We start from the raw sequence: 12911 nt of genomic DNA on the forward strand, positions 1-12911 counted from the left end.
ATTAAATATTAAAAACTTCCCTAAATAGGGCTGCCTTCAGATGTCTTTTAAAAATAGGATAGCTGCTTATTTCCTTGACATCTGGTGGGAGGGCGTTCCACAGAGCGGGCGCCACTACCGAGAAGGCCCTCTATAATATATCTAGGGGTGGTGAGCCGTATGTGGTCAGGAAAAATGGAACAAGTACTGCTGTCTTGAGTGCCGAGTACTTGTTCCATTTTTCCTGATCACATACGGCTCACCACCCCTAGATATATTATAGAGGGCTAGCAGTTGCCTGCTGCGGTCAGAGAACAAGCCATGATTTTATTGCAACTTGAGCTTTCGTAGCCCCATGAAGCACTAAACTCAGTGTAAGCCTTAAACAATCCTGCTCAGGAATAAGTCCCCTTGAGTTCAATGGCAGGGGCAAGATTGCATCAGCAGCATTTATTTTATGGCACTATAATCCTACTCATCCTCCGAACAGTTCAGGGGGGCAGACCTTGATCTATAATAAAATGTATGCGGCGAAAAAGGGCGCCTAAAAAATAAACCTACACAGTAAAGGGCTTGCGACGACTCCCGCCAGCATCCAAAATGGCGGAGTCTCCTCCTACAATCTCACCATAGATTTCTTGAAGCTTTGCTCAGCCCCCTTCTCCCATCTGTATTCTCTTTCTCAATCGCCGGGTCTCAATCCAGCCAATGGCGCAGCGCTGACGTCTTTTGATTGGCGGGCGCGAAGACGAGTCGAAGCTTCCTTCCGCCGGTTTCGTATAGAGGCGGGTCCGCGCTCGGCGGCGGCGGCGGCCAATAGGAATCGAAGGTGCTTCCTGTACTGGGCCGACCTATCCGAGTTGGAGCGCGGTGTGCACAAGGCGAAGCGGGAAGCGACTCGGCAACTCGGACCTGAGCAGGTGAGGGGGCTCTGCGTGGGGCGGCGGCGGCGAGGAAGGCTTCCCATGGCGGCGCAAGCCTCCCGCCCTGGCGCCTGGTCCCTCAGACCTTCTCGTGGCGGCGGCGGGTGGGGTGGGCGGGCGGCGGCCGGCCGGTCGGTCGGTCGGTCGTAAAGAGGAGGCGCCTCTGCTTGGGTCGCCTCTTGGTTGCTTCCTCGCCGGCCCATTCAGACGACCGTTTTGGCCACGCGCGAAATTGCTCCTCACATACGTCGCTTTGCGGGGCGCTCGGGAGGGCAGGACCTGCATGAAGGCGCCTCGGAAGTCCGGGACGCCTCGGCTGCTTGCGGAACTTGAAGGCGCCGTCGCGGCGCCTCCCCTCCGCCAGCGCCAGCCTCGTGGCTGCAGCGCTCGGGCCTACCCGGGACTGCCTTGGCTGTGCTTCCGAGGCTCCCTTGGGGGTCCTGTGCCTGAAAAGGAGGCGCTTTCTTTCGCCCCCGCCGACGTCCCGCCTCCCTCTCTTCTTCCTCCTCCTCTGGCGATCACTCGTTGCCGAGTAAACTGCCGGATTTACGTATAAGCTTAACAAGCTATATGTTAGGGCCCTACTCTCTTGGGGGCCCCCATAAAATTTAAAGGGGAAAAAACCTGGATGTACGTTTCCAAAATATAAGATAAAAAAACAAATAAAATGAAACCTACATACAACAACAGTGTTCTGTGTTGTGTAGGCTCCTATGATGTAAATAATAGGCCCTTCCTGCTAGCCTGCTCCCCAAATATCACTGGTTTGCTCATTTCTATATATAGGGTGCCCACATTCTGCATGTGCAAATGGATTTAGATATCTACTAGGCCCATAAATTACCATATAGCATATATTCAACACAAAAACCAGTGACAATTGGTTGTTGACAAAGGACAGTTAGACATATAAAGGGCCCCATTACCTTCAGTAGCTTAGGGCCTCATCAAACCTAAATCCGGCCCTGCGAGTAAGATTGTCTTCCACGAACATGGTCTTAACAGTGAGTCTGTAAGTGAATGTGAAGGCCAATTCTGGATCCACACATCCTTCCACAGTGGGGACCTAGGTTTCTGGGCGGGAGTTGATCATGGTTTGGTTTTGCCAAGCGTGCCTTCCTCTTAGCACATATCTCCCTTCCATCCTGAGTTCATGCTTCTTCACAGTCCATTACACCTTTGGTAAAGGCTGCTTTCCAATTAGAGCGCTCACAAGCCAGTGTTTCACAGTTATCAGTGCTTATACTACATTTAAGATTTGCTTTGAGAGAGAGTCTTTAAACCTCTTTTGTTGACCACCAGAATTACCGTATTTTTCGCCCTATAGGACGCACTTTTCCCCCTCCAAAAATGAAGGGGAAATGTGTGTGCGTCCTATGGGGCGAATGCAGGCTTTCGCTGAAGCCTGGAGAGCGAGAGGGGTCGGTGCGCACCGACCCCTCTCGCTCTCCAGACTTCGCAGAGAGTCGGCTGCATGCCAAAGCCTGCGCGCGCTGAGCTCAGCGCGTCCGGGCTTCGCGGACCTCTCAGCAAGCAGCGGGAGCCAGCGCTGGGCTCCCACGGCTTGCAGAGAGCTGCCTGTTTGGGGGCTGGGGTTGGGGGAAGCTCGGTCCTCCCCAGCCCCGCGCCTGGGGGAAAAATAATTTTTCCCTTTATTTCCCCCCCCCCAAAAAAAAACTAGGTGCGCCTTATGGGACGGTGCGTCCTATAGGGCGAAAAATACGGTACACTTTCCATTCTTGAGTTGGGAATAGAGTAGTTGCTTTGGAAGATGATAATCAGGCTTCTGAACATGACCAGTCAAACGAAGTTGATGTTGAAGGATCATTGCTTTGACACAGGTGATCTTTGCTTCTTCCAGTACACTGGCATTAGTTTGCCTGTCTTCCCAAGCAATATGTAAAAATTTTCAGAGACACTGTTGATGGAATATTTAGAGGAGTTGGAGATGGCGTTTATAAGTGGTCCATGTTTCACAAGCATACAATGTGGTTGGTAGTACAATAGCTTTGTAAACAAGCATTTTGGTTTCCTTGCAAATGGCCTGGTCCTCAACCACTCTGCACTTTAATTGGGAGAAAGCTGCACTCGCAGAGCTCATGCGATGTTGGATTTTGGCATCAGTATTGGCCCTTGTGGAAAGGTAACTGTCCAGGTAGGAGAAGTGATTGACACTTTCTGACTTTTCACCATTGAGTTGGTTTTGTGGCATTGCAGAGGGGTTGTTTTGTGGTTGTTGGTGCAGCACTTTGGTTTTTTGGATGTTGAATGATAGGCCACTGCGAAGATATTTAGGATGGTTTGGAGGTCATCCTCTGAGTGCGCACACACTACCTTGTCATCAGGATACTGAAGCTCTATGATGGAAGTTATGATAACCTTACTCTTTGTTTTCAGCCTACTCAGATTAAAGAGCTTTCCATCTGTTCAATATATGATTTCTACTCTGGTGGAGAGTTCCCTTTTGAGATTGTGTAGGATCATGGCAATGAAAATAATAGAGCTGGGGCAATAAGCCTCTTCGGTACTGCTTAATAACGGACGCTTCTTAATCATTCACAAACACTCCACACCAAAAAGACAGGCATAGGTTTTTTCATAAACTGTTTGAAGACCTGCCATAATAAAATAGGGTGTATTGCATGGTATAAAAATATTGGAGTAAAGGTTGCAGTCAGTCCTTTGCTCTAAGGCTTTTATAAGGTGCAGTATGTCCTATTCAGACTGGCAAGACTTCAGATCACATTGGTTCTGCTTTGGCTGGAGGGCTTTGTTACTGGACAGTGATGGTCCTGGGGCTGCTGTTTGCCAATTTGGTCTATTTCTTTCTACATCACCAGATTTTCACAAGAACTACCTGCAAGTGCTTAGTATAATGTGCTCTAGTTGTTTCTGTGCGGTAGACCCTCTAATAGATGTATGATAAACTTTAGACACAGATTGACAGGCCCCTCTGTTTGTATATAAACTTTTTTCTAGAAAAAGGTAAATTTGTTTATATGCTGTCCTAAGAACATAAGAAAAGCCTTCTGGATTCGGCCAGAGGCCCATCTAGTCCAGCGTTCTGTTTTCACAGTGGCCAATGGGATGCCTGCGGTCAGAATATGAAGTGCAGCTGTGCTCTCTCCACTTGGATTACCAGTAATTGGTATTCGAATGTACTGTTTCTGACAATAACTGTTACACATAATTGTTTAAATCCAATTTAAGGCCCTTTTTGAAAGGCAGGGCAGATTTTCAATTAATAATAATAATAATAATCTGGCAGCATCAGTTTTTGATAAGGGATTTGAAAAAAGTCTACACCTTATCTAGAAACACTGCACTTTTGTTGGGCCATTTTGCATATCACCTTTAGGCTTTCAGCACCTTTCCCCCTCCGCAGTAGCAGGGGACCTATTAGGATGGTTGCCCCTCAGAGGCTGATGGATCCAGCGGCATATCTGGCCACTCGGGTGCCTGGGGTGGTGCGTGCCCTGCACCTGGGGGGCAAGACAAGCCACCCATTGGGCGGAGTGAGCTGGGGTAGGGCGCGCTACACGGAGCATCACTGCCGCCTCCCTCTCAGCTGTTATTCTAAGTTAGGAAATAATACTTGGCTATAAAAAGCAATGTGTGATTCAAATGTTAGAAAGCCTTAAAAGCTGCTCGGAGAACTGTGGAAAGATGGCACAATCTGCTTCAACCATTAGCTGGCAGTGCTAGTTGGAACTAATGGGTGTGGATGGAGTGCTTTGAGCTGATGATCCTTCAGTTGATGCAGCTACAGTTGCAATTCCTAACTGATCCAGATTTCACTTTTCCTGTTCCTTGGGTGCTCTTACTCCTGAGCTTAGCGGTCTTTCCTCAAGCCTTTTATTCCTTCTTTTGGTTTTTCTACAGGACATGGCTGAACAGGATGTAGAGAATGAGTTGCTGGACTATGAGGAGGATGAAGAGCCTCAGGCAGTGACTGATGCTGTCCCTGTCCCCAATAAAAAAGATGTGAAGGGCTCCTATGTCTCCATTCACAGTTCTGGCTTCCGAGACTTCCTGCTGAAGCCAGAGCTCCTTCGTGCCATTGTGGACTGCGGCTTTGAGCACCCGTCAGAAGGTAGGAGCTGAGCCAAGGCCCCTGGCCCCCTCGTCAGCCAGCCCAGCCCACCCACCGGGGAGCAACTGCCAGTGGTGCCATGCGGTGCAGGGTGAGAGCTGGGGGCTGCAGGGAGCAGGGTGGGAAGGTTATGCTAGAATGGGATGTCCTTGTTGAGCCTAGTATAGCTCTCTAGAGCCCTACTTTATTGGAAATGGAGTTCACTTTGGATGGAGGGACTTCATAATTGTCAGTTCAGCTGAGCAGAGACTCTATTAGCCATGGGAAATGGGTTTAGACTCTGCATGGAATGGGGTGTGATCTAACATTTAAGAGAAAGGAGGGATTTTAGGGTGTGCTAGTAAGACGCTTCTGTAGGATGACTATTCCACAGCCATGTCTTTCATTTTAACTTGTAATTCAGGCTGATGAACCTGGAAAATCCCAGTGCTTGTGCAGCAGCTGCTATTGGATGTGAAGAGTTTTTCCTCCCCTAGTATGTGTGCAGAAAAGTTAACCTCATGGAAGGGTGTGGTGTTGAATCTCTGGATTTAAAGGGTTGGGAGAGAGGTGGGATCAAGTCCTCTGGGGGTACATTTGCTTTGGCTTCCTGTGTTTTCCTAGGGCTTGTCTAAACTATTACTTATTCTTGCTCTCTCAGTGCAGCATGAGTGCATTCCACAGGCAATCCTGGGCATGGATGTCCTATGCCAAGCCAAATCAGGCATGGGCAAGACTGCTGTCTTTGTATTGGCTACACTGCAGCAGATTGAGCCACTGGATGGGCAGGTATGTAATGGGGAATAGTACTGTACTGTGCTTATGTCCAGCGCAACTCTGTTTTGGAGCTATAGGGTGTATTTACATGTAACACTAAATGATGTTTTATTATCATCTGCATGAACTGCTGTGAGCCAGAGAAAAGCCTTGGTTTCACACAACTTTCCTGTGAAGCCAGGATGAGGCAGTGTTTTTTTCTTAATTTTTAAGCCAGTGGTCTTTGACAATGAAACTAATTTCCAACAAGTCCTCATTGTGGTTGTGAAGACGGGAGGAGCGTGCAAGCCCACGGCTCTGCTCATCCTCACTGAATCTCAAGGACGTAGCTCTAAACCATTGTATAGTGTTATGTGGTGTTTCAGGTAGCAGTGGGGAGTCCTAAACCCTTCTTGCTGCTATTGTACAAATTTGTCTGTTTCTTTCTGGCAGGTGTCTGTGCTGGTGATGTGTCACACCCGGGAGCTGGCCTTCCAGATCAGCAAAGAATATGAGCGCTTCTCAAAGTATATGTCCACTGTCAAGGTAAGGGAAAATCTTTTGCAGTTAGGTCTGAAATATATACAATACAGAATATAGGCTATTTCTGTATGACAGGAAAAGGTGGAAGACTATCTTTGCTTATGGAAATGGTATGTGCACTTATTTAGGAAAGAGCCTGTAGAGAGGGTTGAGAGAGAGGAAGTGACCTGATTGTGGGAATGGTTTTAGATGTTTCTGACACATTGCGTGTGAAGGGGAAAAAAATAGATCAGAGGCAATTGTACTTCATCCAGCAGAGCTTTTACTGCTACTGAAGGCAAATGAGCATAATGGTCACAAATCCAATACAATCAGGATTGGCACAGTCCATAAAAAATCCAGTTGCAGCACTTACAATAAAACGTAGAATAACTTATAATAAGTCTAAACCTTAACACCACAGCATACAGAACACCAAACCACATCAGAACAGAGACAGAAAGAGAAAGTAAGAGAGAACCCAGGCTCCTCCTGGCCTCCCTAATATAGTCAGCAAAAGATAACAGAACCAGTTTAAACCAGCTGTACTCAGGTTCTCTGAAGGAATAACCCAAACAAGAACCTTCTGCCTGTTTCTTTCACATAGAAAGAAAACTTTCCAGAACCCTCTTGAATTAAGTAGAGCAGGAAAGATCTCTACACATCAGATCAATACTTTCTGTACTAAGAAATGGAAACTGACAGTTTCTGCATCTAAAACTCGAACCTACCTTCAGATAGAATGAAAGCTCATGGGTGGGAAGCTCTGTTGGAACCTGGGCTTTTGCTAATGTTGTCAGTTTAAGACCCAGTTTGGGAAGCACTTGTAGCTCATTGGTAGAGCACACACTTTTCATACGAAAGGCACTGGGCTCATTTCCTGGCTTTTCTAGTTAAGACCATCAAGACCCTCAGAGCTGTTGCCAGCAGTGTAGGCAAGGCTGAACTAGGTAGGCCAATAGTCTGACTTGGTATAAGGTAGTTTACTATGTCCCTATATTCTGAAAGAGCCTGCCTCTGCTTCCCTGCACCACCTGATTGCTTCATGGGGACCGAAAGCCTTGTTTCTTGGGTTTGGAACAATAGTTGATCTGATGTGTTATATTATGGTGGAGAGTTGGTAGAGCACGAGACTCTTAATCTCAGGGTCACGGGTTCAAACTCCACATTGGGTGAAAGATTCCTGCATTGCAGTGGCTTGGACTAGACAATCCTCATGGTCCTTTCCAGCTGTGATTCTATGATTAGAGGTGAGAAGCAGCATAGATATGTCGCCCTCATAGTTAATTGTACTCTCCCTTCCAAGTACTTTATTGCACAAGTTAGGTGTGCCCTCCAGATGTTGGTGGACCAACTCATTATCAGCCCCAGCCAGCATGGCCTAGTGGTCAGGGATAATGGGAGTTGTAGGCCAGCAGCATTTAGAGTGTACCATGTTGACTGTCCCTGACGTAAGTAAATTGGTGGGGATTTATTGAAGTTCTGAAGGTTAGGTGGTTGGGTTTTTCTAAGTGGCTGACAGTAGTTTCTGTTTGTACTGCAGGTGTCAGTCTTTTTTGGGGGGCTTTCCATCAAAAAGGATGAAGAGGTGCTGAAGAAAAACTGCCCACATATTGTGGTGGGGACCCCGGGCCGCATTTTAGCACTGGTGCGCAACAAGACCCTCAACTTGCGCAATGTCAAGCATTTTGTTTTGGATGAGTGTGACAAGATGTTGGAGCAGTTGGGTAAGGGACAAGAGGGGCTGGCATAATAAAGACACAATGTATTGCGTTTTCATGGTCTGGGATTATTCATCCATTTGGGTATGGGAGTTGCCGTCCTTGGGAGAAAGTCTGGTGCTTGAGTTCCAAGTCAAGGAACTGAGGAGCAGCCAGCTAGAGGAAGGCCACTGTTGCTTAAAAAATCTGTCCTGAGGCGCGTCAGGAAGTCAGCCATCTCTTTCAAGAACATGGGGAAGCGAGGGACGGTTTCTACAGCCTGAAGTTCTGTTCCTGTTCAGATTATGTGGTAGAGCAGAGACATGTTGGATACCAAGAGTGGGGGAAGGTGGTGGAACTCGGACTGGTATGTCCTTTTCAGAAGCCAGTATTTGGTGAATTACAGCAACCTGATTCTTCCTACTGTTCTTTCAGATATGCGTCGTGATGTGCAGGAGATCTTTCGACTGACACCCCATGAGAAGCAATGCATGATGTTTAGTGCCACTCTGAGCAAGGAGATCCGGCCTGTCTGCAGAAAGTTCATGCAGGATGTAAGCCCTAAAACCTTTGATTTCATCCTCCTCTTAGATTCCCAAACTTTGGTTTCCAGCTGCTGTTGGGCTACAAACCCCATTACCCCTAGCTACCAGGACCAGTGATGGGAGTTGTAGTCCAAGACCAGCTGGAGCCCCAAGTTTAAGAAACTGTCCTAGATGGTTGCACTAGTGTAGGAGATCCAGGAAAGGGCCTTCCACACTAGGCTAAAGAGGCCCCTTTGAGGCAGTTTTGCCCTACTGCATTGTTTCAAAAGGGACCCCTTATGTTGAAGGAAGGCTTGGTAGTATGAGGCAGTCATGGGTGTAGCCAGGATTTTGGGGGGTGGGGGTCGAACCTAACATTTTTATTAATTTGTTTTGCTTTTGGGGGGCAGCTATGCCCATGGAGGCATTGGCTTGTTTGCAGCTCATTATATCATATTCTTAGATGACGATAGGTGGAGGGAAGTTAGTAATCATAGCCCTATTCAACTTTGTTGTGTTCCCTATGCTTTCTTAGCGTGGCTGTTAGAAAACCCAAACACACATTGTTTTCTGTTTCATCTCTCAATAGGACCACAGTGGCATTTTTCTCCCTTTTTGCAAGTCCTGTTAGAATGCATATCAATAGTATTGGAAATGCAGACACTGCTTAATGAGGCTGATACTTTCTGGCATATAAAGTTTAAAAAATGAAGTTCCCTTAGAGCTGAATTGTCTTGCTCTAGATGGTTAGGAAAATCCATGGAACAGACTTAGGATGTATATGGAAAAAGGAGGGAGGGGATAGTCTCATTGCACAAGTGAATGTCACTCCATGCACCCTTTGATTCCCCCCCCCCCCCACTGATTGGAGTAGTGTGCCATGGCAGCCAGAGAAGACAGAAAGCTAGGCACATTCAGGTATATAGCTCAGGGTGGAAAGTGACCATCAGTCTCTCATTACCACTGTTAAATTCCGCCTGAAGCTGTGCAGATGCCAACAGCTGCTGAGAGCTATCATTACATGCTTTTGGTTGTAAAGGAGAGCTGCATTGGGGCATCTCATCTAGTTGACCTACTAGTTTTGAATGTTTCTTTGTCTTCATTGTTTCCCCAGTAGATTAGAGAATGTTTACCTTGGGACCTTGATGAAATGCATGATAAATGCCTACCAAGTCAGCTTTCTCTCCTTCCAGGCACTTAAACCAATTTTGTAGATAATTAACAGTAGTGGGAATTCTCCCTTCAGTGCTTGGCAGAAGAGGGAGCTTTTGAGCATGTAGAGAATTCATCTGCAGTTCTACAGATGAAATAGTTCTATTTATGCTCTCAGCATCCAACATTCCCTGTAGTGATCAAAGTAATGCCTATCGCTGTGGGAATTTGATATTTTCTACATCTATCAATTAAACATGAAAAGTGGTGTTTAAAAACTTGTCTAGATATGTTTGGAGGATTTTGCTGTCTTTGCCAGTAAAAGGTCACATTGGCTTTCTTCTCCGTTCGCAGCCCATGGAGGTCTTTGTGGATGATGAGACCAAGCTGACTCTGCATGGCCTGCAGCAATACTACGTGAAGTTGAAGGACACTGAGAAAAACCGCAAGCTCTTTGACCTTTTGGATGTGCTGGAGTTCAACCAGGTCTGTGTTAGCGAGGGTTGACAAGCAGGGCTCCTGGGAGTCCCTGGAGCTTCCATGTTAAAGCCCCTTTCCTCTTCCCACCCCGTGCAGGTTGTGATATTTGTGAAGTCGGTGCAGCGCTGCATGGCATTAGCTCAGCTCTTGGTTGAGCAGAACTTCCCAGCCATTGCTATTCACAGAGGCATGTCTCAGGAGGAGAGGTGAGTACAGCGAGATGGCTGTATCAGGAGAGGGCAGCAGCAAATATAGTGAAGAACATGAATTCTGAGTTCACTTTTTTATCATGGAATGTGGCTTCTTGACATCAGTTGTGTGTGTTAAGGGGAAGAGGGGATCTAGAAAGTTAATGCACTACAGATAATGGGCTATGCGCTGCATACAGGTCCTGTATGTGTTCAGGGGAGGTCAGCCACGTCTCTCTTGTTCTTTGCAGACTGTCTAGGTACCAGCAGTTCAAGGACTTCCAACGTCGGATTCTGGTAGCCACTAATCTGTTTGGCCGTGGGATGGACATAGAGCGGGTCAACATAGTCTTCAACTATGACATGCCTGAGGACTCAGATACCTACCTGCACAGAGTGAGTCTGGTTATAGGTTGGGGAATGAACTGCACAGTCAGACTTGTTTCTCTGGAAGGTATTTGTTCTAATACCTTGCCATTCATACTACTGGAAGGGAGCTGCTAACCGTTGCAGGTCCTGGCTAGTTCCTAGTCAAATCCCTTCTGATAATTTAACTTTGGTAGTTTAGTTGCAAATGTTTCTGCAATCAGGCTACATAGTTTCCATGGTGGAGGAAAAGAGCATCAGCCTGCATTCTGAGCTTGTCACAGGGTGCAGGGCAGAGATAGTACCTCTGGGGTGATGAATTCAGAGATTACAAGGATGTTTTTCCTGTGTGTCCTTGAAATAAACCTCTCTTTGCAGGTGGCCCGAGCTGGGCGCTTTGGCACAAAAGGCTTGGCTATTACTTTTGTGTCAGATGAAGGTGATGCCAAAATCCTCAATGAAGTGCAGGATCGTTTTGAGGTCAACGTTGCTGAGCTCCCTGAAGAGATAGACATCTCCACATATAGTATGTACTAGAAATTAACTTGGACAGGCTTTTCTTCCTGATGGCATGTTCTTTGTCTACCCTGCCCAAGTGTGGGGGAGAATCAGGGTAGCCATTGTACACTATTTCTGGGAACCTGAAGGAAGACAAAGTGGTCCATTGAGTGGATCCTCGTCTGTACCTATAGTATATGTTGCTGGGTCTTAAAGTGCAATGGAATTTCACTTCTCTGCCCCCACCACCCACAAATTGGCTCCAGAGGGTTGTGGGAAACTCCAGAGCATATCAGGCTATCAGGAGTGTGGGGAAGAGAGACGTTCTATTGCACTTGTGGAAGTTGTTCCCATTTTTGTGCCCTGTTTGTGTTGTAGGGCATGGATTTGGGGACACTTCTAGACTGACTCTGGCTTGCTGCTTAGTTTCATCTGATCAGTTGTTACCTTCAAAGTGGGAGGCTTCTAATAAGCACTAGATTTCTGTGTCTTTCCTCCCCCAAATGTTTGAAAGGGAACAGAGAGGTGGGGGCAAGACCTTTGAAGTTGTGGTTCAGTTGCCCAATTGATTCTCTATCTTTCCTCCTCGCCCCATGAGTCGGTGGCACATGATAGGAAAAACCCCCTGCTCTGGTAGATGTGTTGCAGCTGTTGGGCCAGAGGTAACTGTTACGGTGCCAATGAGAGGCTGCTGGGGTGAGGAGGTGGAATGTGAAGTACGTGGTGCATGTTGCAGCAATGGTTCTTGGAAGCAGGGCACTATGCTGGGAGCAGTGCCTGCGGAAGTGTTTGGGATGACAACTCTGAATTACCATTAGGCTACCTGAATAACTTTAACCCTAGTACAGGATTGAGGAGCATGTGGGCCGGATGCAGTTGTGGGGCATCCCCATTTGCCCCACAAGATCCTCTCAATGTTCCTTGCAAGTTTATGGATTGAAAAAAGCCGCCTTTGGGAGCCAATAGGCTTTTTCAAGCCCCATTGAAATTGGTTGTGGTGGAGATACCCATGCCACCTTTGTAGAACTGGTGATGGATATATCAAAATGCCTCTCCACAGCAGGGGTAGCTTGTAAGTTTTTTGCCTTGGCTTTGCTAGGGAGGAGTATTGACTGACTCTTTTGTCTCCTGCAGTTGAACAGAGTCGGTAGCTGTTTGTGGATCCTTCCCACCTGGTCCAGAATGGAACCTGATGGAACACAATACCTCTATCTTCTGGTGAAGTGAGATGAATGTTTTTTTTTTTAAACACACTGTTAAACGTATAGAGGTGTTTGATGTTAAATGAATGTCCTACAAATTGCCCAGGTGGTACTTTGCCTCTGCTGTAGCCTGGGGGCTTTTTTTTAAATTAGACTTTTATATTTTTTGAATAGTAAACCCCTGTGGCTAAGTTTCGTAATAAATGAATTTTTCAAATGTCATTTTCTGGCTGTTCTTGAGGCACAGTGAGCCAGGTTGTGGGTATTTACATTCTTGGTGCCTTCCATCCTTGCTACGTCTCCCACTTTCTGTGTATCAGGGTTGTGCATTTTCTTAAACTTGCCGTAGATACTCTTCTGCTGCCTGCTAGTCTCCTATGTCCTACATCTTCCTTTACCAAGACCTACCACTTTGTCCTGGCTTTGAGCAGTGTGCTTGTTTGACATGTCTCCATTGCAAACAGTTTCACAGAACAGAAAGGTAAAACAGATCTTCCTTTCGGAGAAAACAAGACAGGCACTATTGATATGTATGTCCTTGCTCTACAT

General features: G+C 46.8%; 1 protein-coding gene across 2 annotated transcripts; it reads left to right on the top strand.

The window, feature by feature from the left end:
- The first annotated feature begins 745 nt into the window (after positions 1-745).
- Positions 746-12584, top strand: DDX39A (DExD-box helicase 39A). 2 transcript variants are annotated; one of them, XM_083717620.1, is made up of 11 exons: positions 746-899; positions 4785-4995; positions 5636-5763; positions 6184-6276; positions 7796-7979; positions 8388-8506; positions 9983-10114; positions 10205-10314; positions 10548-10692; positions 11041-11188; positions 12295-12584. In XM_083717620.1, exons 2-11 carry the CDS (start codon positions 4788-4790, stop codon positions 12309-12311), a joined length of 1284 nt encoding a protein of 427 aa, XP_083573746.1. In that variant the 5' UTR covers positions 746-899; positions 4785-4787; the 3' UTR covers positions 12312-12584. The 2 variants fall into 2 exon arrangements, with proteins under 2 accessions (XP_083573746.1, XP_083573747.1); XM_083717621.1 differs by having other exon boundaries at positions 823-899; positions 4785-5086.
- Positions 12585-12911: the final 327 nt, after the last annotated feature.

Source organism: Podarcis gaigeae (assembly GCF_964106915.1).
Source record: "Podarcis gaigeae genome assembly, chromosome: 2".
NCBI classification, from domain to species: Eukaryota; Metazoa; Chordata; class Lepidosauria; order Squamata; family Lacertidae; genus Podarcis; species Podarcis gaigeae.